Below are 27865 nucleotides of genomic sequence, written 5' to 3'. Positions count from 1 at the left end.
AATCAGCTGAACTTTAACAGCATACATGGTTGATAGTTAAAATTAAGGCATACAATGGCCCATTCCGCATGGGCCCCCGCAGCGGCTGCACACCCACTAACATATATGATGCCAGTGTGGCCCCAGGGGCATCAGCATGCTGAGGTGCGAGCGGCCCGAGAGCGGCTGTGGTCGACGGAGGCACCTCCGTTTTGTTTCCCCACACTTACCCTCTCTCCCTGCGGACCTCCACAGGGATGAGGAGACACGGTCAAGCTGCACTCTAACCCTCAGGGGTCGAAGGGCAGCATGGGCATGTCTCCTCATTTCTGTGGAGCTCCACAGGGAGAGAAGGCAAGTGTGGGGAAAGCAGGAGGCGCCTTAAAGCGACGCCAGCTGGGAAACACTGTTTCCTAAAACAGGAAACAGTGTTTCCCCGCCTGTTTCGAGGGGGAAGCACGGTGCTGCCTCGATGAGAGGCAGAAGCCGTGCAAATAGCACCCCTGGAACATTGTTTTTACCGTTTCAGGGACACTGTTTTTGGCCCATGCGAGTGGGCCTAAGAGAGACACATTTTGTCCTATGGAAAAATTTAGAGCAATGTGCTAAACTTTTACATTTTGTACTTTAGAAAATAGTAAGTGCTGACTCTACAAAACAAAGGAAAAGGCAGCTGTTCTAAACAACCTATAAAAGTGCAAGAGTACAAGAGGGGAGAAACAACTAAGTTCTAACAATTAAAAATGAATTAAAAGTGTATTTAGAAAACTTTTTAAATTTAATTTGATTTAATATCCCACCCTCACCAGGCTAAGGGCAGCTTACACATGTTTCAGTCACAATCATAAAAACATTCTCACTTAATCCAATAATTTAACATTAAAATCATTACAACATTAAAACATTCAGAGATGGTGATCAAGATGTCAAGGACTCTCAATAGCCTATGTCCTGAATCTCCAGTCTTGCCCCATATTTATATTTTTTTTCCTTTCAGGGCAGGGAGGAGGGAGGATTCAAAGCTCAACTCAGGGGCCAGGATGATGTAATAGATTCATTGCAACCTTAGCCATAAGCTCAGTGGAACATTTCAGTTTTATAGGCCCTGCAAGATTGGTTAATATCCAGTAGGGCCCTAATGTTCACCGGCAGCTAATTCCACCAAATGGGAGTCAGGGCTGGAAAAGCCCTGGCTCTAATAGAAACCAGCCAAATGACTTTGTGGCTGGGAACCCCTAGGAGATTGCTACCAGAGGACCTACAGGAAGATATACAATTACATAGGAGAAACATATGTACCAGAATTTGTTACAGCTTTCCAGTGCCAATAAGACTGAGTTGTTCTGCAAGGACTAAGTTTGAAGGCTGCAACAGTGTCCAACTTGGCTGGCCTCTCTTCCCCCTTTCCTTCCCTTTTTAAATTCCCTTTCCTTTTTCTTTTGCTCATATTATTGATCTGATATATGATAGCTAATTCAGGTTGTCTGGTTAACTGAAACTTAAGACTTATATTATAGTATTTTAAATTGTCAATTTTGGCATTGTTGTTTTCATTGTTGCAAGCCACCCTGAGTCTGTCCAATGCGGAAGGATGGCTTATAAAATAAATAAATCTACTAATTGCTCATTGGAAAACAAGAATGAGAAAAATACCAAATTATGTCATTGAAGGGCAGCCACAAACCAAAACGTTGGAATCTGGATGGATAAGATATATTACAGCTGTTAGCAGGATGTATCGTATTGTCTTCTTCAGATAAGTAAATGTTATTATTTTCTTCACGTATGAGGTGTGCTTCTTTCTTTCTTGCATGAAGCCGTCAATAAAAAGAACTAAAGAGACCAGTTTCTTTCTTACAAGCTTATATAATGCACAGCCACAGCACCATCCACCCACCAGGCAGATGTATACCTGGAGTAAATTTGAGCAGCATTTGGTTATCTTTGGACGCAACACAGGCAATCATTCACTCCATCTATTTAAAGGGACATCGCCCACTCCATCTATTTTTAAAAAGCATTGTTGGTGCTTTTTTGTTGTGGATGTTCAGGCCACCAGAGGTATTTCAGGAAGGGAAAAGGGTATTTCAGGAAGGGAAAAATAAAATTCACACATATGCAAGTGAAAGTTATTTCAATGTACAGACAAGTTTGCTTTCTTTCAGCAAGATTATTCAGTGACTTACAAAGCACTTAAGAAAATACCAATGCCATGTTTTGTGACACAAGTTGAACAAATACCGGTAACTGCTTACTAAAGAAGCTGCAAAAAAGTTTGTCCAAAAAGCTTTGTCTGTGGAATTCATCTAGTACATGATCAGACAAACCAGTTTCACTTGATTATCACTAACAACTTATTAAAAGCCAATAGGGTTGAATACAGATTGAGGAGGCTGATATTTCCACACCTTGCCCTTCTACTAGCAGTTTCCTTCTGTTAACTGTCTAGCTCCCAGACTAAATTTGAATTAGAAGATATCTTTTAATCTTAGCACAAAACAAGCAAAATTTTACGTAAAAGAAACCTGACACAATCCAAATATTATCTAACTACTTTTTTATCTCAGTTATGCAGCAATGAAGATTTTAAGGCAACATTCATGCTTTTTCTATTCTTCCCTTAAATCTGGTGCATTTACACCTCTCTTGTGTCAACTATTCTCAGCTGACCTCCTTCAGTGGCAACAATAATTTTTTCAGGGTTACAACAATTAGAACAAGTCATTCCCAAACCATATACAGAACAAACACTGAGATCTGAGGGCCCAAGAGCAATACAAACTATATCAGCATTTTAACCACACAGCACCCATATATCAGCATTTTTCAGATGATTTCTCTATTAGGCCTGAGAACTGAATTTTAGTTCTGTTGGCCTCTGAATTTGTATATTTGTTACATTTATTGGGTTTGCTAGAATCCACAGATGTTAACACATGGACTCTCAGAAAAACATTACTGGAGGTCAGGAAATGCTTGCAGATCACGTAGAAGAGAGTTACAATGAGGGGAATCAGACAAGATAATTTTTAAAAGGATATAACCTGAGACAGATTAGAAGAAAACTTGAATCTGTAATTACTCCAAGTGGATTATTAAAGCAATGATAGAAACCAACTTTCCCAAGCAGGCTCCCTTGCTCTCATATCCTGCATCTGTTTCATAGACAATTTGTTCTTTATGTCAGAAAAGGATCTGGGAGACCCACCTTGCCATGGAAGCTTGCTGGGTGACTTACCCCACAAAGTCACTGTGAAAATAAAATGAAGGAACAATTTAATCTGCACTGGGTCCCACTTAGGAGAATTTTGGGCTGTATATCTATATCTATAAACGTGAAATACCACTCGCTGACTGACTCATGCACAGAACTCAAAAACCACCTAACCTACAATGTTGAAATTTGGCACACCGGTTCATTATGTGGTTTAAGTGCTCACTAAGAAAGAATATTTCAAAATATTCAGTTTTACTCGAGTTACTACACATTTGCTGTTTTAACTGCTCATCTCTGGCCAAATGTGCGAACATTCTAAGCCAAGGGCAAACCAGCCCCTCAGTCCACTGACATGCTGCATGAACATTCTAGGGGTAACAGTTAAACACCACCAGCTTCAACAAACAGGCTGCAAGAAAGCATGCTGAATGCCACCCTGAAGTTAACAGACAGGCTGTGAAAAAGTACTCCTCCACCTACCCTCACGTTAACAACGTCACGCTACAGCCAAATACAATCAAAACAGATTACAAACCATACTATCACCTTGGACTACTAAACATTTGTCGGGTTTTGCATATGGACATCAGATTGATTACTGTGCAGACAACTTTATTGCTCTCGGCCTCGAATCACCCTGTGCTTGGTGTCGTGCTCTAAAGTGGCTGGATGAGTCCCCAGGAATGTGCTGCAGTGGCGGTACAGTCTAGCTCCCTGCCCTTCAACCCTACCCTGAACCTCTTCACAGCCTTCTCACTCATCAGCATCCAATGGCAGAACACTCCCTTTCTGCATCCCGAAAATACAACGGCTGCTTCCACACAACGTCTTTTGGAGCCCACCAGGTGAAAGAGAGCAATAACACATTGCATTAGAAAAAGACAACTACAGGAAGCTGCTGCAAAATATGTGAAAACACACCCATCAGTCCACAGACAGGCTGTGAGGAAATATGCTGCATGTCACCCCAAAGTTCACAAACAGGCTGTAAAGAAGTATGTTGAATGTCACCCCGAAATTAATAGAGAGCCTGTGATGGAGTACGCGTAGCGAAGCACGGGTGCCCTAATAGTAAATAATACATTACCAAGCATTGTATATGCTCTTCTGTTGGTATATTGCCATTTCATTTTTAATGGATGCACAATCCCATTATGTCTTTCTGCAGCAATGCAAGTCATTGTAAGAATCTCAGTAACGATTGCAGTAGATTGGACAAATGGCACCATCTTGCAGGCAAAGACACCTGAAATGATTGGAACAAACAAAAAAACCCAGTCAATGTTGCCTTCATCACAAAGTACAAGAAAGATACAAAGCTGAAAGTATCAGTAAACATCATCATCTTGCCTGCCATGTTTTTGAATCATTTAATAGATGATACACTCCAACCAAAGTTGATGACTTTTAAGTCCCAATGATTTCACAGTAATTCAGAAGTGTTTAATTCTGGGTAGATTATGCAACAGTGGAAGCAAACCCCAGCCCCCAATGATACCACACTTTTAAAACAATTGTCACATGTTCATTCTTCTAAGCATTATCTAAACTTCTTGATGTAAGGGAAAGTGATCTTGTCCTTTCCCTTCTGTTCTGCTTTCCCATTCCCACTCTCAAGCTTTCCATTCATCACTGCGGCTTCCACTTCAAGCACAGCAAGGGACAGGAGGTAGTCTACTTTTCCAAACATGGCCCTGTTGCTTCCCCACTCACAACACATAACCACCTCCACACAGTGGTGGGATCCAAAAATTTTAGTAACAGGTTCCCATGGTGGTGGGATTCAAACAGTGGCATAGTGCCAATGGGGCTGGGCAGGGCACGACAGGGGCGTGGCCAGGAATTCCGGGGGCGGGGCATTAATAATTTCTCTGTTACTGTAAAAAATTCTTACTGTAAAAAAAAGTTCTTAATTTCCAGCTGGTATCTTTCTGTCCATAATTTAAACTCATTATAGCAAGTCCTATCATATACTGCCAACAGAAACAACTACTTCTCCTCTAATTGACTGCCTGTCAAATACTTAATACTTTCAAATAATTAATTTTGTTTCCAGAAATCAAAAGAAGGATACTTTCCTTAAACAAGGAACTTTACCATATTTCTAAAACATGTTTTTAAAACAGCCCAACAGGGAGAATGATCCCATTTTCTACCTTCGCTAACCAGCCACATAGGAAACAACAGGACTTTATGATTTTTGGACCTAATGGAATTTCTAATGGAAAAGCAGACCCAATTAGTAACCCCCTCTCGGCACACACACATAATTAGTAACCCATTCTCGGGAACTGGTGAGAACCTGCTGGATCCCACCTCTGAAGGAAGGCAATTGTAAACTACCTCTTCTCAATACAATACAATACAATAGACCTTTATTGGCATAAGAAACAAAAGCGTGAGTATAGACCATCACTAAATTTAAAAGAGTTGTACATGGCGTCTATGAGTAGTTTTACATTCTAAAATCACACTTCATTTATAAAAATAACGAAGATTAAAAAATTTTGTCCATTCCATTGTACATGGGATTGTGAACAGGTATAGTAAAACTACATTTAAAAGACAGGATTAAGATATTCGTTATTCATAGCCTATTTGCTAAAAAGGTATAGCCTTCCCCAAGATCTATAAATTGTATATACTAATTAATACTATAAATTAATTAAATTTCCATAAATGCAATAAATAACAGTGAGCTCCTTATAAACACCTTCTAAAATACCCCAGGAGTATCAGAGGTATGGAGTATTTCACATTTAAATAGTTTTGTACTTGCCTATTTTACATACCTCTTAAGGACATGACTTGCAGCAAATAATTGGCTATTCTCCCAAGTATAGAAGGATTATTACTGTTTAACAATTTTGGGATTGATATTTTGGGGGGCACATTTCCCATTATCAGTAGTACTAAAGCTTCCCTCTGGGGATTATATTTTGGGCAATAACATAAAATGTGGTCCAATGTTTCCACCATGGTGGGACAGAAAGGGCATAGTCTATGTGAAAGAGGCTGCTTCTCAATCCGGCCTTGCAAAAGGGCAGGGGAAAAAACATTGCATCTGGCTCGAGTCAGTACCCAGCGTTGTTTAGAATCCGGGATTGGTAATAAATATTTGGCCATCGTGCCAGGCTCAGGGTTTATACCAAAGTACAATGGGGAGCATGTTGTTGTTGCACGATTGATTAGATGTTGATACTCCTGACCATATAGTCTAAGTTTAATTAGGCTATATATTTGTTGGGGGTCCTTCAATACCAACTCCTCTAAGGAGAAACCCAATGAATTGAGTTTGCCATTGATTATATTCCACCACTGTAAGCTTTGGACCTCAACTAAGGCCCTATGCAGTAGGCTTCCGTGTTGTAGCTGAAAGCATATCTTTATCCAAAACTTAAAGGTAAGTAGCTGCCTCTGGTAGTTACTGTGGGTGCATGGCTCATTTCTAAGCATAGCACCCCATAAGGCACACAATGTGGGACTCCAAATATTTTGTAGAGAAATGCTGATTGTACCTTTTCAACCGCATTGGACCAAACGGTAATCCAGATCGGAACCCCGTAAAGGAGTTGTTGCAAGACTTTGGCCTGGAAGACCTTTAAAGCAGAGGGAATGTGCTTTTGGCCTTTGGAGTAGAAAAAGTTATTCACTGCATTTATTGTGGAAGTACATCCCTTCACCGCTGCATTTCTATGATGTACCCATTTGGTGTTGAATTGAAGATGGATCCCTAGGTATTTAAAGGATTTAACCTGTTCAATGTCCTTTCCCAGGTGAGGTGTACCTCTTCTCATTTCATGCCTGGAACATACTATGGAAAAGTTCATTAAGTGTCAGTTAAAACTCAACAGCATGATCTCCTTAAATGTCCCTGGTGGGGACACACAGTAGCTCATTGGGGCTGTTTCAGATTCTAAAACCAGCACAGATTAGTCTTAAGCCTTCATGTGCTGTGCTCCCGATCTGAATAAGGCCCCATGCCCCTCAGAACTGAACTCCAAGTACTGTACTGTATTCGCAGTGGACATTTGATGGACAGTTCTCACGACGGGCCCAGGTACAACACAAAGTGATTGCGTCTTGCAGGTAAAGCCATAGATTGAGGGATATTACTGCGGAGAATAGGATTGATTATTGATGTCAGTGGGCTTTGTGAGACATGACAAGAAGAGACACAGCATCAATGACTGGCAAAGCTATTTAGCAGACAAGGGTGGCGCAGTTACAAGATACCCCACCTGAGCAGTCAAAACTGGTGAGAGTGGAAGGGACTGGTTGACGTTCTCCAAAAGGCCAGAACCGCTCCCCCAATCAACTCTGTTTCAAACAAATTGTCCTAATTAATGCCCAAGGCTGGCACCGGGAGTTTACATAGCAAAACAGCAGCCAAGGCCCATCAGCAGGGAGAGAGTTCATTCCCATTACAGACGCTGGGCCGAGCTGCTCAAAGACAGCTGGAGAAGCAGAGTCTTCTCCAGAGAGGCCAATGTTGCAGTTCCCCATTTCTGGAGGATAGAGTTCTGCATAGCTACAATCTGGGGAGGGGGAGAAGAAGGGAACAACATGGGCGGAAAAGGTAGCAGTGGGGAGGAGGCTACAGCAGCAGTGGCATAGTGGCTAAGAGCAGTGGCTGTGAGCAGGTGCACTCTGATCTGGAGGAACCAGGTTTGATTCCCAGCTCTGCCGCTTCAGTTGTGGAGGCTTATCTGGGGAATTCAGATTAGCCTGTGCACTCCCACACATGCCAGCTGGGTGACCTTGGGCTAGTCACAGCTTTGCGGAGCTCTCTCAGCCCCACCCACCTCACAGGGTGTTTGTTGTGAGGGGGGAAGGGCAAGGTGATTGTAAGCCCCTTTGAGTCTCCTTACAGGAGAGAAAGGGGGGATATAAATCCAAACTCTTCTCTTCTTCTTCTTCTACAGCCCAGAGGTGTATCTAGGGAAAATGTAGCCCAGCGCAAAATCTGAGTTTTGGGGCGGCCACCCTCTCCCACCATGACCAAACAATGTTTTTTTTTTTGGCACCAGGTCATCACAAAGTCACGATCACCACCCCCACATGACTAAATGGTAGCAGCCCGGGTATATTTGACCCTGTATGTCCCCCTGGGTGGTACGCCCCCGCTACGCTGATACATTACAATGTCCTAGGCTTCTGGGAGATGACAGAATTGTAATGAAAGGCCATCAACCAGCTAAAGAACTGGCAGCTGTGAGATTAAACAAAATTAAAATAATAGTAATAATAACCACTACGCCAAGCTGGCTCCAGTGACTCTTACCTTCTCATAATATGAGCAGGTACAATAGCTTCAGTTTGGTCATTTTAGCTTCTAGTTACAGCTCAGATTTGATCTTTAATTTGGATTCTACCAAACCAGTTCAGCTTACAGTGACCCCTTCTACTGGCCCAAGAACAGACGTTTCCTCCAGCGAACACTGGAGGAAGGTTTCTTGCATCGGAGCCAAGGGCCATTGTAACCTGAGCAGGTCGGTAGGATACAACCCAGTAACCTTTTATTCGATACAACCCAGAAACCAGGGGGCAAACATTGAAAATGCGGGGGGGAAGAATTAGGACTAATAAAAGGAAACACTTCTTCATGCAATGTGTGATTGGTGTTTGGAATATGCTGCCACAGGAGGTGGTGATGGCCACTAACCTGGATAGTTTTAAAAGGGGCTTGGACAGACTTATGGAGGAGAAGTCGATCAATGGCTACCAATCTTGATCCTCCTTGATCTGAGATTGCAAATGCCTTAGCAGACCATGTGCTCAGGAGCAGCAGCAGCAGCAGAAGGCCATTGCTTTCACATCCTGCACGTGAGCTCCCAAAGGCACCTGGTGGGCCACCGCGAGTAGCAAAGTGCTGGACTAGATGGACTCTGGTCTGATCCAGCAGGCTCTTTCTTGTGTTCTTATGACCTGATCTTGTTCAGGATACTTTTTCGATCTTCCACAACTTTCCTCGCAGCTATCTGACAGATAGGCCTCCGTTTACAGCACAACGACATTCCTTACTCTCTCTAACTGAAGCAAGTTTAATGTCATTCAGAGTAGGAACAAGAAAAGTTCAAGACGGAGATGATCCTGTCTTTGTGCAAACAAAGACGAGAAAGAAAAATGAGCGAGGAAGCCACGCCTGGAGAGACGGAGATGTTTCCAAAGCACTTGGACCCGTGGAAGCAGCCTGCCTTTGTTCTTGGCTCAAAGCAAACACTTGTGACAACTTAGCTTTGGAGTGGCGTGCTTTCAGAAGATTTGGGGCTCAAGAGAGGAAAACAAGTGTTTTCTTTGTCGTTGTTGTCGAGAAGCTGAATTGCAACACTTGCCCACTTTTGATTCCTTCGAATTCATTTCAGATCTGTCCAGAATGACTAACTTGAGCAGAGCCGCGGAGTACAAGCAGCAGTTGATTCTAAGCGCCGAATGCACACCGCCGCCAAGCCCGAAAACAAGCTGTGATACGTCAGCCGCCTGCCTCCTTCAAGAACACGGCAGCCTACGGGTAGTATTGCTAACCTCCAGGGAGGGCTTGGAGATCGCCCACTAATGCAGTTGATCTCTAGATGATATAGTTGATCTCTAGATGATTTCCCCTGAGGGAAATGGCTGCTTTGGAGGGTAGTCTGTATGGCATTGTGCCCAGTGGTGGGATCCGAAAATTTTAGTAACAGGTTCCTATGGTGGTGGGATTCAAACTGTGGCGTAGTGCCAATGGGGCTGGGCAGGGCATGACGGGGGCGGGACATTCTTGGGCGGGGCTATGGCAAGGACGCAGCTGCTGCGCCGGTCCTTGGGCGGGAAACGAATGCACGCAGGCGCAGGCTGCCATGCATGCCGGTGCACCTCCTGCTAGACTGCTTCAAGTTCTGCGCGCTACTGCTGAGAGGAGGGTGTAACTAAGGCAAAAATTATGTGGCAAAATCACCCATTTTAACCCCCTCTCGGCACACACAAATAATTAGTAACCTACTCTCGGGAACCTGTGAGAACCTGCTGGATCCCACCTCTGCCTCCACAGCCTAAGGCTGAAGTATACAAGAATCTCCACTTTGAACACTGCTTCTAGAAAGGGGTCTGCAAAATTGTACAGAAATGTGCTCTCCCTTCTGTCTTCCTAAGCAGCTATTAACTGAGCTAACTGAGCTACTTATAATTAGTAGTGGTAGGCAGGTGTTCTTCTTAGTCATGGCTGTGTCACCAGCAAGTGCATTTCCACTACTATCACCCAATAACAATGAATGCCAAACATTCAGTTATGGTGGAAAAAAATCAAAACAAGCTCCTAGAAACACCATACAGCTAGCAGTCTAGGGAAACAATGCCCACTGATTGAAACAATCTAGCGAACATGCCAATCTAATCCTGCCTTGTGGTTTCAGAATCTGATTCATGAATCAGGAGTTACCTACTTTGAACTGTATCCCAGATTGTGATCTAAATTATTGTCCTGTAGTAGTCAGGACAGATAAGAGCCTGAAGGCCTGTCTTACAGGAAAAAAAGGAACCCAAGAGGAAAGTCACTGATATGAAAAGAGGCTGGAGTTGATTTTTTTCAACATGAAGAGTTGAGAAAAATACTTTATCCATTGTTTCTTTGTAACTGTAACATTGTTCCTTCCGAAACTGAAGGAAAACACTGTTCAGAAGCTCTTGCTGCTTGACCAAAGTTTTTCTAACTTCAAAACAGGCCAGGCAAAACACGTACACTATATGGAAACTAAGCTCATTAAAGGACCCAGGATGAATAAGCTTTGATCTTACCCCTTAGCTTTTATCTCACAGATGACTTCTCTAAGGAAAGATCAGAGCACCAGGTGTAAGCTGTTAGTTTCTTGTAACAAGGCCTGACGTAATGATTAAGGGAATTCATTAATTTTGCTGAAGATGGATTAAAAGTTTGCTTAAATGGGTTATATATTAGAACTAAAACAGTTTTAGAGAATAGTTATTGTATGTATTGCTGAGAGAGAGAGAGAGAGAGAGAGAGAGAGAGAGAGAGAGAGAGAGAGAAAGAGGTGTATATATATGTGTGTATATATATGTACACACACACATATAATTTGTATTATTATGCCTTCTTGATTATAAATGGAGAGAATTGTGTTCTTTGTGATTCAGCTGAGAGAGAACGACATCCCTGCAGTGAAGAGTGTGCAGCTGCTATGTGCAGCAAGCTATGTTATCGGACTTGGACTCCATTCACCGTCTGTTACCGGATACGATGATCTTTTGGTCGCACATGTTGCAGAGACGCGTTTGGAATGGAGTGGTGGATCCATGTCGGGTGAATGGAGCCAGAGCAAGGATTTGCCAAGCTGTGTTGCATTTTGTTCATGGTTTTGAAGGCCAGGGGGTTCCACATTGGGACATTTCCTGTAAAGTAGTAGCTCTGTACCGGCAAGATGGGGTGCATTTGTCACCATTGGGTATGGATTGGTGGCTTCTTAGCCTTAGAACAGCTTTGTGTGATTGGCTGAAAGTTTAGGAGGTGATGGTGGGAGCAGGGGCAAGGGTTTTTCCCTTCCATCCTTGCTGTGTGGCAGGTTGCTCATGGGGGGATGATCCGCTGGAAAGGGGAGCTGGGGGAGCTTCCCTGTTTAGCACATCTTTTTAAGAGGTTGGGGTGGAGCAAGCTCACGGTAGGGATGCCCCGCGGGGGGCTAAGAAGCTTGCACCCCTAGCGTAAGTTGGAGGGGGCCTCCAGTCATGGGCACTTCGCCAGTCTGGACTTTGTCTCACTCCAATCTTTCACTTGGTTTATTCCTCCAGCAGCTGGGCTGAGGAATCGTTGTGCCCTGGGGGACAGCACTAGTGCTGCCCAGAGGCTTTGATCACACCCCATGCTGCGCCATCTGATTTCCTATGCTTTCTGTTAATAAAGTTCTTTGGCTATGGCCAGTTTCTTATCCACTCAAAAATTGTGTTGGAGTTTTATTGTGGAAAGTGTAACAGAGCGTGAATGGCCACACATCTACCCGCAATACCTTAACAGCTCATTAGAAAGTATTAGAAACAATGCAAATATCTGAAAATATTCAGCTTTAACATATTGCTAATGTGATATGAAATGCTGTTTTTGAACAAAATGACTTTTCCCCAAATTTCCTTTTAATATACTACAAAATATTCAGATTTGGCAATCCATTCCTGACATCACTATGCAATGAAATTAATTTCAAGGAAAATTTCATCCTAGATTGCAAACTTGTTTTACGCCTAAAGCATGCTGTATAAATGTTCTTCCAACATATTTGCTGTCCCTAGAAGCCCCTCTTTCTTTATTGCATATGAAAATGATCTGATCCCCCTCGGAGGCAATATTGCAGTTTAGCATTATGGTCATTTTTGGCCACCATTTAAGTTTTAGATCATAAACCAAGTAAGAACGCTTTCCCAGTAAAAAAATAGTACAGGAAATTAAATGTGAGCAGATTTCCCCAAAAACAAGTTTACAGACAGATTCATTTTATAGTTCATACATCATTCTAGAAATGTCATAGCTGCCACCAAAACACAATAATGGATGTAAACATATCAGTCAAAGCATTTGTTGTTTCCAGAATTTTGAGACCTTTCAGTTTAACAATACAGGTTTCTAGCCTTTTCTTGCAAGGAACAGCTTGAAAACATTCGGGATTGTGGAAGTCTGCTCACATTCAGGGTTAGGTTCAGGGGACTTCACTCAACATTTTGAATGAAGTCTTAGGATGTGTCTAAATCTGGAACAGTGAAGCACATTATGTAGGTTAGATAAACAAGGTCCAGCAACATTAATGGTCTGCTGACAGAAAAGGTTCGAGGCGGCATCCAAATGTGAGGGAAAGAAACCTTAAGGTGGATAGCTACATTTATTTACTTACTTAAATTTATATGCTGTCTTTCCCTTGAGGGTTCAGGGTGGCTTCCAACATTTAAAATACAATTACTAGATAAAACCATAACAACAATTAAAACCCAGATAGTGAATAAAAATCAGATTCCATTAAATAACACAATTAACTAACCATGCCAATATAAACAATAGTGTAGAATGTCACAGTAGAAAATGTCAACCCACTGTGCCGCAGCAGTGAAAAGGGCAAACTATGATGGGGATTATTATGGAAGAGGTTACAAATAAAACCACCAATATTATAACACTCGTATATAGATTGACGGTGCGCTTAGTTCACAATACTGTGTGCAGTTCTAGTCTCTGTATCGCAAAAGGAACGTAGCAGAAAGTATAGAAGGAGGCAACCAAGATGATTAAAGTATTGAAGCACCTTTTCTGTGAGCAAAGGCTGAAGATTCTGGGAATTTTTCATTTAGAAAAGAGACAACTCAGAGGTGACATGATAGAAGTGTATAAAATTATACGCAGGATAAAAAGTTGGCAAAGTAAACTATTTTTCACTCTCCCAAAATACTAAAACTCAAGGACATCCAATAAAATTGATGGACAATAGATTCACAAAGGTCAAAAGGAAATACTTCTTTACTCAGCTAGTAGTCAAAATATGAATTCACTGCCAGACGATGTAGTGATGGCCACAGTCATAGGCAGCTTTGAAGGGGGATTAGACAAATTCACAAAGGATACATCCAGTGGTGGGATTCAATTAATTTAGCTACTGGTTTGGCCCACCTCCACCCTGCTGCGCGCACCCCTCCCCCCACGCTGCTACTCACTTACCTGGCTGCTGCGGAGGAATGTGGCTGGCCCAGCCAGGGCCTTTTCCTCTACCTTGGGCCTAGCCACGTGCCTGGAAGACCTCTCCCCCTCTGGGGATCACACCAACATTGCCCAGCCACACCAGACGGCACCAGCGAGATTCCCAGCACGGAAGAGGAGCCTTCCCAACCAAACACCTGGGAGACCTCTTTCTCGCCCACTGGGAATCGCATGGCCTGATCTGGGGCTTTAGCAGCCTGCTGGCAGGCTGCTACAACCACAGATCGAGCCACCATGGTTGGATTCAGCCGGTTAGCTACCAGTTTGGGAGAACCGGTGCGAACCAGCTGAATTCCACCTCTGGATACATCTATCAGTGGATACTAGCCATGGTGCTTATAGGGAACATCAAGATCCTAAAATAAACCTCTGGATACCAGTGCCAGAAGACAACATCAAGGAAAGCCTCTGTGCCCTACTGTTGACCCTCTAGAGTAACTGTTTGGTCACTGTCTGAGAAAAACTGTTGAACTAGATGGACAACTGATCTGATCCAGAAGGGCTATTCTTAAATCAGGAACTTTGGCTAGAAGGGGTGGAGTGGAATGATATGACAAGCTAGTCAGGAGAAAGCTGGTTGGAGGAGTGTCCTTGCAGTAGTACTGTACGGATTCCATGGCTATGACTAATCTTGGCAATGATAACACCAGGTGTAGGCTCACTAGGCAAGGCTACACCTGTTCTCATTTTTCCATAGCCCAAGTCAAAGCCGAGGAGCTTTGCAGTGCTACTAACATTGCTTATGTTTTTCTTGGTTACCACTAGGTCTCTAGGACTGTGATCCAGTAGGTATTTCCATCTCTGGTTCTAAATGAAGTTAGTCACTCACTGAAGACTTCTTTTCAACAATGTTGGAGACAACTGAACCCTTTTATATTTCCTTGACCTAGTTAAAGCGCTCAGATCCCAGTCACTAGCTGCAAAAATTTTAAATGGATTGCAGTTTAGCTATCAGATGTGTTTCTAGGAGATCTTACTGCACATACTATGTTATCAAGAAAACCATAGCGAAGGATCAGTAAGAGAACCTGGGAGGAGGAAAACTAGAGCAATGCTATATCATCTTGTGGGAATAGATTCTCCTAGGCCCCTAACTCAAGAATCTGCCCATGGAAAGGAATTCAAATGCAATGCCTGTGCCAGAATCTGGTGCTACTATCTGTTCTTTGGCACCAGTATCAACAGTGCCCAAGGTAGGGTTATGATAGTCTGGAGATTTGCTACAGAGCTAGAAGTGTCCAAGTAGTTCCATTTAAATGAGAATGTATTCCAGATATGAGATCTCACGAATATTGACACTTAAATCTAGATTGCCTTTTGAAGAATTGCTTGAAATAGTATTTTCCCCTAAACCCATACATTTTCTCTTGTCTTCTAATGAACAGCTTCATCCATTTTGACTCTCTGGGCATCACAGAAGGCTGCAGCCAAATCTAATAAAACAGAACACTTCACAGCTTGAAGAAAATTTCTTCTCAAGCACCATCTTGCACATTTCATACCCTACAGACTAATTTATCTTATTGTACTGTTTGACATATGTCTCATCTCAGAATAGCAGGAAGACGAATTCAAACAGAAGCAGTCTTCATTCCTGTAAGAGATTGCAGACTGCTCTTTGCCTAAGTCAACTCACTGCTTATTAATGGGAAGTCAACCAGCCCTCCAAGCAGCTGCAATTCTCAGTTGGTATCATTGTAGCTATGAAGACACCTCTCAAAACAAAACAAAACAAAAAGGAAAAACAACAAGTGTGTGGGAGCACCAGGGAAAACTGACTTTATTCATCTACTTTTTAAACAGAAATAGCAAGTGGATGAGCAGCTGGCAGAGAAAACCTCTGTGGGAAACCTTCATCAAACAGGCATGGAGACTCTCTGCAGCAACACAAACTGTTGGGCGCAACAAAAATTAAATTAAGACCTTGAGTAGGGCAGGGAAGAAGTGGGAAAAATTATTTTGACTGACAATGCTTTATTTCTCCCATGCTGTATGGAAGAAAAAAAACCCAAAACAGTTCTTTTTAAAATATCTGCAAGATGTTTTAATTCCTTTGTGCAGAATGGTCCAATGGCTACAGCATGAAGAACAAAGTGCAGGAGAACTTCACATAGGAAGACTACATTCTGCACCCTACAGTTCAGGGAATGATACGACTCCCCCAATTCATTAGCTGTCACACTTTCTCTTCCACTTTACCAGCTCTACTATGGAGAAAGACATGAAATCAAGACTGATTGATGAAGACACATATTTTTATCAGCAGGAGCCTTGAATCCCTTCAGGCATGTTATGTAGCCACTGGCAAAGGCTGATGTGATATTGGCTAGGGTTCTTATTGAAAGGATTATTTTGCTTTAAGATAATTTTTAGAACTCCCAGAAAGTTCCAGAAAGAGCAATGCAGAACTACTGCATAATCAAGAAGCCAGTTCATATATCCTCCACAGAAGAATACAATGACACTGTCACCATTCCTTACAATAGCTACATAGACTGCTGACCATTTTAAGTACTTAAATGGCCTCCAGTGAGTTTCTTATGACATACAACCAGTGGCGGGGGGGGGGGGCAAATGGTGTCTGGTGCAAAATGGTGCATACCCCTCTCCCTTCAGCCCTCCCCCCCAGGGCCTCTTTATTTATCTTACTTCAGTCGGCTGAAAAAGCAGCCTGGTTAGGCCCACCAGGCTGCTCTGGGCTTCTGCCAGGTCTGGGGGGGGCGGGCAAGGGGGAAGGGTGTGGGAGCGATTTTCCACCCCCACATGATTCCAGTGGCATGCGCCCGAAGCGGGTTGCCCCCTGTCCCGTGGTAGCTACACAACTGCATACCGCAAGTAACTGACTGTGATACAATTTTCAATCCCATCTCTTACCTTCAATGCTAACCATTGCTTCTCAAATGAAGCTTTGCACAGTTGTACAATTAACTTTCCTTTCACTTTACTTTTGACCTTTAAGAAAAAGTATTTGGTTCAGAAGAAAAATGTTACATAGCTACTTGCGTAATTAAGTAAAATTCATTAAGCCCTGGTGATTAATTCTGCAGATTCAGTTGTTCTTTGAGTCTGGGCATATAATGGATGGCTATTGCAGTTTATTAATTCTAAGTAGAACAATATTTGTTTTTTGTCTGACAAACCAATTACCCATCTGTAAATGGCACACTTTAATGCCCCCCATGAGTACTTCTATGATGCTGAGCTTTCATTTGGACAGCCAGAAGCACAAAGAGTTTTGCTCCATATTTATCTATTGGAATGTATCCCATTTTTTCTGTTCATGACAAACCCAACCTAAAATGCTCAGTGAATTTCAGCAAAGCTAAGACATTTCAAAGAAGTAGAAATTATTATGATGACATGGAACTTACAAGTCAGCATTGGATTCCTTCAGCTTGAATAATACTTAGTCAAGATTGTGAATTGATTACTATCTATCTATGTTGTATGTATTTACAGTCAGGTCTGGTGTCAGAATTCCCACACAGGGTTTCTTTCTAAAAAGCATTCATTCAGGACCTGGAACTACAGCCTAAAAATTGGATGAGGAGGACTATCTTTACTCCTGTGTTATTCTTCCGATCCAAAACAGTCCATCTAGGTGGAGGCAAAGCAAGGAAAAACTGCCCAGGGCATGCATGCTGCGCCCCTGCCACAACGGTGCTTGCCCCTGCCCCAGAATGATCCTGTTCACCCCCCTCCACGGCCTGGGCATGCCTCTGTCGCAGCTTTGACCAGGGTGTAGGGCCCCACCCTGCCCCATTGGTGTTACGCATCTGCATCTAGGGCAAAACAGGAGTTCTGTTTTCATGCCACATTCTGAATTGAGGGCTGGTATGTTTGCTATTCAAAAAGGAGAAAGGTTCTTGGGAGCTCAGTTCAGAGACCTGCTACATCATGGACAGACTGACCCCGAGCAACTCACAAAAAACACAGATGGTTTTTACAAAAATGTGATAAATGAGGGTACGTGTCAGTGAAACAGATAACAATACTGTAAGGAGTTTAGACTGTGTCAGGAGGCTAAACTCCTAGCAGAGTCACTCAGGAAAGAATGGGCACAGCTGGGATACCAGACTGAGAGGCATCCATTCCCTTCAGAAAAAAATGACAGTTCCAATGGTTATGGGGGTGGGGAAATCCTTAAAGGGTAGCTACTGGGCAGCAGCAATAGTGGAATATGATACTGGTGATGGATTGTTCATAGACAACAGAAGTGACATTTCAGTTAACTCTGGTTAATACTCCACAGAAGTAGGCAGTAATAAACTCCAGAGTCTTATGTTCAGAGTACTGGTATCACACTTTGGTATTTTAGTCTTGCACTGGGTTATACAGTTACTCCCAGGTTCATCTTTTTCATTTGTGTTCCAGGAAACATTTCCTTGGCAGCATATGTCCACTGATTTTAAAAAGCCTACAATCTATACATTTAAAAAATTGAAACTTGGCAGGCAATAAAACTAACTCTAATAGCCTGCTGCAGAAATACCTGAGAGAACACTAAGAAATCACCTATCTTAGTCAATCCCCTATTCCTTCCATGCAAATGAGATGGGCAAAGGACTTGGGCATGCTTAGAGATAGGAAAGCCAAATTTCCTCCTTTCACTCAAGTTATACTCTGCTTTGTACAACATAGTCTCAAACCTTTCAACCACATTGTAATTAAAAGTCAACTTCATTCAGCCCTTGTGCAATATATTTCCAACTAAACCTTTCAACCACATTGTAATTAAAAGACAACTTCATTCAGCCCTTGTGCAATATATTTCCAATTAATTAAAACTACACTCTTGTTTTATAACCTTACCATCAAATGACCACTTATGACAGGACTGTACAGTGATTCAAATTGGTAGTCATCCACATAATAGGGGACTGTACCAGCCCTTAGAGCAGGGGTGGCCAACCTATGGCGCTCCAGATGTTCATGGACTACAATTCCCATCAGCCCCTGCCAGCATGGCCAATTGATGGGAACATTTGGAGCACCATAGGTTGTCCAACACTGCCTTAGGGTATCTGCGGGAACTGCTTGTAAGTCTCTTGTCACAATCTGTCTGCATGCAGAAAACCAGCTTATGTATTCCAAGATGATATTTTCTAAACAATAGTTAGATACATGGCCTCATAGAACGTATCTAAATCCTCTCTCGCTGTCATGGTACAATTGCCTTGCTGTCAGAAGAGTATGAAACACAACACACAACTGGTCTACAGATGGTTGGCATACTCTTTTTCTATACATACAACTGGGTGTCACTTTCAAATAACCTTAGATATGCAAAACCATTTGTTTTTGCAAATAGCTGCAATAATAAGGCACAGGAAGGATTTTTCTTTATTTTACAGAAGAAGAAAAATAAGCAACCATTAATGTGAATTATGTTTCAGCTCCAAAAAACTTTCAACCTTTACATCTGGTAGGATCTGCAGGGTTCAAAAGTCACAGAAAAAACGTACACACATGACATGTGCCGAACACAGCAGCAAGCGAGACAGCAGCTTTCTAACATTTCCGGAAAATGGATTGTGTTCTGAATAGCACCTTTCATTGCAAAAACTGGGGCAGCAGATTGCTTTCTGATAAATATGCTCTCTGGGTCCCCCACCCAACCCCACTGAATGGATCCCGCCAGGTGGAAGCATAAACTATCCACTAATGTGTTTCAGCAAGTTATTCACTATGACAATACCCTACCTTAATATTTCTTAATGCCCGTCAACTGTGAATAATGCTTGATCTGAGTCTCATCTGAATGGCTCTCCTGTGCTCTAGAATAGCAGTGGCATGCTAGTCAAATGTTGCCAGCCTGCTGATTAAGCAATCACCTAACAACAATCAAATATTCTGTTCAGCCAAGAATGCTATAATGTACATGGACACCTACCTTTTAAATTTGATTATGGTATCATGTATTAGCAATGTATTAGAACATAATTGTTTCACCTTCATTTTGTTTGTTTAAATGTACATATAACTGCAGTATTATGCTGGTGTTCAAGGATAAAAGTCAAACAAGAGAACTATTTAATCATTCACATGTTTAAACCTTACCCAAGATAGTTAAACTGTAGCATTTAATCACTTCAAAAGATTTCATTGTTTCACAGTACCAGTAACTGTAAACTTAAACGACAGAAATAACAAACCTGTTGATGAACAATACATCATATTTATTGCTGCAACAGAATTAGTATATTAAAAATGTTTACCCACAGAGTGAACCATTTTGGTGAGGATAATATTAGTAAGTTGAGAAAAACTTCAAAAGGGTTTTTTTATGTTCATAATGGCGTACTGGCTAAGAGCAGTGGCTAAGAGCAGGTGCACTCTGATCTGGAGGAACCAGGTTTGATTCCCAGCTCTGCTGCTTGAGTTGGGGAGGCTTATCTGGGGAATTCAGATTAGCCTGTACATTCCCACACATGCCAGCTGGGTGACCTTGGGCTAGTCACAGCTTTTCTGAGCTCTCTCAGCCCCACCCACCTCACAGGGTGTTTGTTGTGAGGGGGGAAGGGCAAGGAGATTATAAACCCCTTTGAGTCCCCTACAGGAGAGAAAGGGGGGTATACATTCAAACTCCTCCTCCTCCTCCTCCTCCTCCTCCTCCTCTTCTTCTTCTTCATTTGAGCCAAAGTACATTTACTTTATCTAATATTTAAACCTTTGGGCATTTCTCCTCAACTACACATGGGTGTTTGTGGAGAAATCATATAGCAGAAAATACAAGAAAGCATCAAAGATATTAGTCTTATCCCAAGCAAGTGTACTGCAACTGTCTCAGTAATAATCCAGAGGGTTGCAGAAGGGAAAGCCAATAAAAAGTGGCAACACTTTTCTGACATTGATTTCCTTCCTCTGTTTCTAGGTCCCAATTGCTTTTTCTGTTTCTGTTCCTTCCTTTAAAAAAATGAATTTAAGAGAGCCAAGAAACTGGGCTTTTCAGATGCAGTGACCACCACTGCTTCCATAGTTTTGCTACTTCATGGTGACCTTGGGGTCCTTGAAACATTTGTGTTATTTACAGTCCTGACAAAGCTGTCAGCCAAAGCCTCTTCAGTCTTATGAGATGCCCGCTCCACTGAATCATGAGCGCTAAGTGGAAGCAGACAGCAGCATTTTTTTTGCTTGTTTGTTTGTTCTTTATTTCTTCAACGCAGGTCAGTTCATTGATCCTTACCATGTGTTCTATAAATCTAAGGAATATTTGTAAAACTCACTAGATGGTAGATTGCTCATATCTGGTCGCTTTTCATTTTGATATATTTGGAGCTCATTATTTTGATCATTCTTTAAGGATCCAGAATAAAGAAATCTATGATCTTGAAAAGTGAGCTAGAAAAATATTAGGCAGAAGAAAAGAGAGAGAGAGAGAGAGAGAGAAGACAGCTAGGCTTCTTCTGCACATGCAGAATAATACACTTTCAATGCACTTTGCAGCTGGATTTTACTATGCAGAATAGCAAAATCCACTTGCAAACAATGGGGAAAATGGATTGAAAGTGCATTATTCTGCATGTGTGGAAGGGGCCCTAGTCTCTGGAAATCCCATTTCTGTTTCCTGTCTTCCCTAATGTGCTTCATCTATAAAACCTGATCAGCTCAAGATTATTCAGTAAGCTTCATGACAGAGAGGGATGTGAACCTGTGCCTCTCAATGCTGAGCTCAGCTGTAGCCCTGTTTACTGTGAATGCATGTATGACCTGCTTGTTCATGCATACACCTCTTCAGAAGAAAGACCTCAGTTTTCAAATGAAACAAGAAAGACCTCAGTTTACAAATGAAACAAAAATTAAGTGGGTCCTGTACAAAAATTGCAAATTCATTCACTTTGACATGTACACAGGGTTAGTAATTTGTGTTATTTACAATCCTGACAAAGCTGCCAGTCAAACCCACATTTATCAGGTACTTGTTCCCAGTTTTGCTTGTGCATGGTTCTTTCTTACAAAGAGATGTACACACAAATAAGCAGGCAGACATCCACAGAAAAATGTGAACAGAACTACTCTGACCACTATGCCAGACTAGATTCTGATTTCAAATCCACATGATTGGCCTGGGTTAAGACATATTAAATCAAGTCCTAATCATATTTAGGAGCACTGGGGCACAGAGTGATAAGCTGCAGTAATATAGTCAAAGATCTGCTCAAAACCTGAGTTATATGCAGATGGAAGTCAATTTCAGTTAACTGGCTCAAGGTTGACTCAGCCCCCCATTCTTCTGAGGTCAGTAAAATGAGTACCCAGCTTGCTGGGGGTAAAGTGCAGGTGACTGGGGAAGGCAATGGCAAACCATCCTGTAAACATAGTCTTCCGAGTAAGTGTCATAATGTGACATCACCCGACTGGTCAGTAATGACCTGGTGCTTGTACAGGGGACTACATTTACCTTTATCATATAAGGCATATGACAGTAAGAATCAGCTATTGTTTAAATCTTTGCCGGAAAACATAAAATCTAAGTAGGCTGGTCAAAACAGCTCAGTCCTAATGAAGTGTAATAAGCAAGTTCTGCTTTGCTTAATGGGACTTACTTCCAGTTCAGTTAACAGAGGCAATGCCACAGGCTTGATATCTGCTCCAGGTAGTAGCTTCTGCTTTCTGAGGAACAAAACATGTACCCTTATCGCCCTCTCCATCTAGCAACTGCTTCCTTGGACCATCCTCATCTGCACACAGGCCACCCCTGCCTACATCAATCACTTCATTCATGTCAATACAGGTAGGTCTCAAAAGGCCTGAAGTAGTACTCTGTCTCTTCAGTACAAGCTTTGTGTGAAAATGGGCAGTAAGTTACTTCTTCAGGGTAACTTACATTAAGCCTCTGCTAAACAGCCAGGATGTTTATTTTCTCTATGCAGCTGGCGGCCCTAATAAAGGGTGCCAATCTGCATGTTCACAAGCCATGTTGATAAGCAAAAGACTGCCTCTGTGACCAGCAGTTCACTGCACTAGCAATTGTATTAAGGAACACAGCAGCCAAAGGTTAATTGATAAAATGCTAACAGAAATGAGGGATTATGTCCTGGCATATATCGATGATATATTAGTGTTTAGCCTGACAATGAACATCTGCAACTTCTGTGAATGGTGTTCCATGAATCAAAAGTGCTGGTTTAACAGTAAAGACCTCCAAATGTCGTACTGTATGCACCAGGTGAAATATCTAGGATACATACTAGGAGGAGGGAGGCAACAACAAGATTGGACTAAGGTGCAAGCAGTTCAGGAGCGGCCCAGCCCGCCACAAAAAGACGAGAAAGAGCTTTCATCAGAGTGGTTGGGTATTACCAGAGGTACATACCTAAATTTAGGACAACTGATGCACCTTTATGTGAGCTAACAAAGAAAGCTTTACCACCAAACAAGGTGATTTGGGCACCAGAGTGCCAGACTGTGTTTGACACACTGAAGCAAGTACTGTCTACTGCACCAGTTTTAAGGGCACCTGATATTTTTAAAAACCCTTTGTGTTGAATACAAATGCCTCAAAGCCATGCTGAGCCACTTAGGAGAGGATGGAGCTCAACATCCTGTACCTGTACCTCATCTAAGCCATAACCTATCTAAGCCGTAAGTTGGCAGATAGAAGACACCTTTCAGTCATAAAGAAATAGTGTCTGGTGGTTGATAAATTAAAGTCTAACCTTTAGGGGAGGAAACTTACTTGGTATACTGATCATTCACCTGTAAAGTGGCTGAACCAGATAAAATGCACCAACAGTAAACTGATCAAATGGAGTCTTCAGTTACAATATTACTTTGATGTAATACACATCAAAGGAAAGGACAACGTAATCACAAATGTATTTTCAAGAACAAACTAAAGGTAGAAAAGGAAAACTGTAATATGAGAAGCTTGTATGAATATTGTAAAAATGTATAAATGTAGGACTATAGACATTTTAAGATTAAATATATAGAGTTAGGGTAAGCGCAACAATGTGTAAAAATTAATTGGAACTCGCAATTCCCATTGATCAGGCGAAGTCTGTAAAACCACACCTGCAATTATTTCAAAACGGGAACATATGACAGACTGAACAGATGTGTCTAAAAGTGCAATATCAGCATTCTTTGTTGCAAGGACGTAGGTAAGGGGGGTTCTCGGGTTCAACCCCCCCATTGCATGTCCGAAGCTCCCCCCCCCCATTTGTGGGTTTTTTGTATTTTAAAGTGTGTTTTGGGGTTTTGGCCTGCAAGGGGCACAGTTTTTAGGCTAGACCAAAATTTCAGGGTATCGTCAGGTGACACTCCTGATGATAGGAGCCAAATTTGGTAAAGTTTGGTTCAGGGAGTCCAAAGTTATGGACTCCCAAAAGGGGTCCCCCGATCCCCCATTGTTTCCAATGGAAGCTAATAGTAGATGGGGGCTACACCTTTGAAGGTCCATAACTTTTTAGTGATTTTTGAAAAACCCGGGATGAAGGAGATATTGCAGGACAAACCCACGTTAGGACTGGGAGCTGTGCGAACTTCTTGGCCAAACCAGGATATTTGTCTTGCTCAACCTGGGATATTTGGACCTTGCAAAACTGGCCCATGAGCCCCAGCTGGGGAGAAAAGTGGGATATAAATAAATAAATGCATTTACAATGATACCAAAGAAATTGCCAGGAGCATGTAATACATTTCGAAAAGGAGTTTGATTTCAGTGGCAGTAAGCTGAGCAGCAACAGCTACCCAGAGTTAAAGAATATCATCCATTCTTCAGCCTGCATCATATTCTGAAACCAGCAATACAAATTTTCTTGCTTTGGGTTGACCAAGTAAGGAAACAACAATCTAAGCACTGCCAGGCTCTGTTTCTGCAACCAAGTCTCCATAGCCAGGTCAGTTCACCTAGCGGTGCCTGGCAAATATCGAACATACACTTGTCTTTATGTACAGAAAATAAGTACACATCTTTTAAAAACTGTGGGTCTTGCTACACGGGATGGAGGGTAATCTTGATTGCCTGGTGTCTTGGTGGTGTTTCTTTGTCACCCTGACAAGCTTTGGATGCAGCAGAAGGTACCCAAAATATCTTTCCAATATATTCAAAGCAGAGTCTCCTATTTTAGATCAGTAAACAATCCAGCTGTAGGCAGGAGGCTGACCATTTTGATACCTGCATAATTCACTTATAGCTACAAAAACATCCAGTTGTACTTTAGATCTGCATAGCAGCTTGTGGCAACAACTCAGCAGAGGAAAACTTTGTGTGTGTCAGTTTAACAACACCAAGAGGCAGGCAGTTGGACAAGCGGCATCAAAGCTTGCACGCATTATGAATATGTATGAAGCTTTATGAATATAAAGCTTGTATTATGAATATGTATGAAGCTTCTTTGCAGAGTATTAGATCTACCCAGAAAGGTTTGTCTTTTTTCTGACCTCAGAGAAAGAGCATCTCTCTATATTTGTTCAAATAAGTTAGGAATCTGACAGGTGTAAATACTTTAATTTATGTCTTGCTTATTCATTGCATTATTAATCTCAATCCAAGAAGCTTGGGGTAGAATATATGGTTCTCCCCTTCTCCTCACAACAACTCTATGAGGTAGATAAGTGTGAGAAAACGATTTGCCCAATGTCACCCGTGTTGTGTATAATTTTAAAGGGTTATTTTTTCAAAGCTGCTGATGGAATGTTTGAGAGTGCATAAATTGTTTAGACTTGAACTACAGGGTTCCTCTTGTGATAACAATTTACAAGCAGAGTTAAGGAAACATTATTCTAGGTTTGTAAGACTGACTCCATAGAGGTGATGATCTGACAAAAGAATGAATGGGACTTCTCAACAGACTTCTTGCACAATTTCTCTGGGTACTAGATCCATTCACAATGGCCTAAAGCATAAAATTATTACATGATACAATAAGTCAAGTTTAATCTGCCCAGAGAGCAGAGTGACAGGGCAGTAAGGAAGACCCTGGGTAGGTACACAGACTGCAAGTGGCTCTCCAGGATTTCAGGCAAAGAAATATCTTAACACATCACCTCAGGCCTGACCAGTTAATTGGAGGTGCCAGGGTCTGAACCTGGGACTTTCTACCTGCTTATCACTGAGCCGCGACCCCTTCCAACAGGACGCACCCATGGGACAGCATGAGCCCCCACCTCCATTCCCGCGCTTCCGCGCCACTCACCCCCCAGCCAGTTGCTGGAGATGTTCTGCAAGAGGGTGAAGGGGACACAGAAGAAAGCGATGAGCAGGTCGCTGAGCGCCAGCGAGCAGATGAAGATGTTGGTGACGGTGCGCATGGCTTTGCGGCGGGCCACCACGTAGAGGACCAGGCTGTTGCCGAAGAGCGCCAGAGCAAAGATGAGCACGCAGAGGAGCCCGAAGGCCAGCTTGGTGCGCCCGGACAGCTCCGGGATGTAGACCAGCGGCTGCAGCCCGTACAGGGCGATGAACTGCTCGCGAGTCACGTTGTTGTCCCGCAGGAGCTGCGCGAATTGCTCCGGGGTGATATTCAGGGACTGCATCGCAAGCGTCGCGAGTGGATCAGCGCCAGCGGACGATCCCACCTTCTACGAGCCTGGCGGGCTCGGCAGGCTAAAGGTGCAGTGGCCGGCAGGCATGGTAGCCTCCGAGTGCGGAGGGATCCGCCAAAGGGGTCAAAGCACTCGGGTAAGGGCGGCCAAGAGCAACTGGGTCGAACTGGACACACACAAAAAGAAACCCCCAGACGCGCACCGACCGCCTGAAAGTTTTGAGCAGAGCCGCCAGTGCGCTCTCGTTCCGCTCAGCCAAGGTAAGCGAGGAGCAGCAGAGAAGGTCCCCATTGGAGACTCCGTCCGAGCCGTGCGCCAATCAATGAGCACATTCCTCTCCCCCCCCCCCCCCACTCTCTGCACAGACCCTGCCTCCGAGGTTTCCCCTCGGCTGGGTCCTTCAAATGGGGGCGTGGATAAGGGCTGGCCATTTGGTAGGACGGAGAAAAAGAATTTGGGGGATTTTGCTTCTGAGCTGAAAGCAGATTTTAACACATCTATTAATGTTGGATTCTTTGAAATATGTTTCACGCTTGCATAAATTATTCACCGTTTTTAAAATGTAAATGTAAGAACACGACTATCTAACTGCAAGTTACAGCTCTGTGAGCTATAAAAATTATAAGCTTTTTCTGCTCAAGTGGTTTACAGCATTTCATGCTGTCAAGTGCCTTGTGTCAATGCATAATTTCCCCTTGTGTTTTTCTTTGTTTTTTTAATGCTTTCTTTCTCTTTGTGTCTTTATGAGCACTCTGGTTTTTTTTTCTCATGTTTCAGAGCCTGCTTTCAGTGCCTGAGCGAAATCCCGCAAATTCTATTTCTCCATCCTACTAAAAGGCCAGCCCTGATCTACGCCCCTATTTTTGGTTATCCTGTGTGAGCAAGCAAGAATGACACATAACACTCATTCAGATTCCCCTCTCTGTTCCCTTCCCCCCCTTTCCCCCTTCTCTCTCCCTTTTACCCCTTCTCCATCCAGATACCATTTCTCCTCACCCAGCACAGGAAATAACAGCAGAGAAAGAACAAGGCCTTGGTAGATTAGAGTCCCCCACCCCACCCCCAGCCCAATTATCCTTCTTTTCCTTTGCTTCATTTGCTTCGCTCGCCCACTTTCCTCCCTCTGTTTGTTGGTCTGTCAGTGGGATCAGATGTTCATCTGAATTAATACAGCCTGGATGCAAGGCAGAAAGAAGATGAAGCAGACTTGGGGGATTTGCTTCAGCAGCTGTCTTGCTCTTCCCCCTCTACAGGATCACAGCAGCACTGAGGAAGAAAAGCCAGCCGCCCTCCCAGCCTGGATTATTGTTGTTATTCTTGTTATTGCTATATTTGCCACCCACTTGCTATGCTATATTTTACTTTTTTTAATGACTGTCCATTTTTTTAATGACTGGATGAGTGATAAAATGATGGAATAATTGTGGTAATCTGGGCATGCAAAGAAGGCCATA

The 27865-nt window shown here is 42.7% G+C and overlaps 1 protein-coding gene across 1 annotated transcript in view; it reads right to left on the bottom strand.

The window, feature by feature from the left end:
- The window catches only part of QRFPR (pyroglutamylated RFamide peptide receptor), a 37471-nt gene extending 10818 nt beyond the window's left edge, over window positions 1-26653 (bottom strand). Inside the window, exons 1-2 of the mRNA XM_048508848.1 lie at window positions 26063-26653; window positions 4284-4442 (exon numbers count right to left, since the gene is read on the bottom strand). Coding sequence (XP_048364805.1) covers window positions 4284-4442; window positions 26063-26402 — 499 coding nt within the window. The 5' untranslated portion in view covers window positions 26403-26653. The remainder of the gene's footprint in view (window positions 1-4283; window positions 4443-26062) is intronic.
- Between the last annotated feature and the right edge of the window lie 1212 nt (window positions 26654-27865).

Source organism: Sphaerodactylus townsendi, linkage group LG10, assembly GCF_021028975.2.
Source record: "Sphaerodactylus townsendi isolate TG3544 linkage group LG10, MPM_Stown_v2.3, whole genome shotgun sequence".
Taxonomy (NCBI): Eukaryota; Metazoa; Chordata; class Lepidosauria; order Squamata; family Sphaerodactylidae; genus Sphaerodactylus; species Sphaerodactylus townsendi.
The sequence above is the reverse complement of the archived record's forward strand: the minus strand, read 5'-3'. Positions and strand labels throughout refer to the sequence as shown.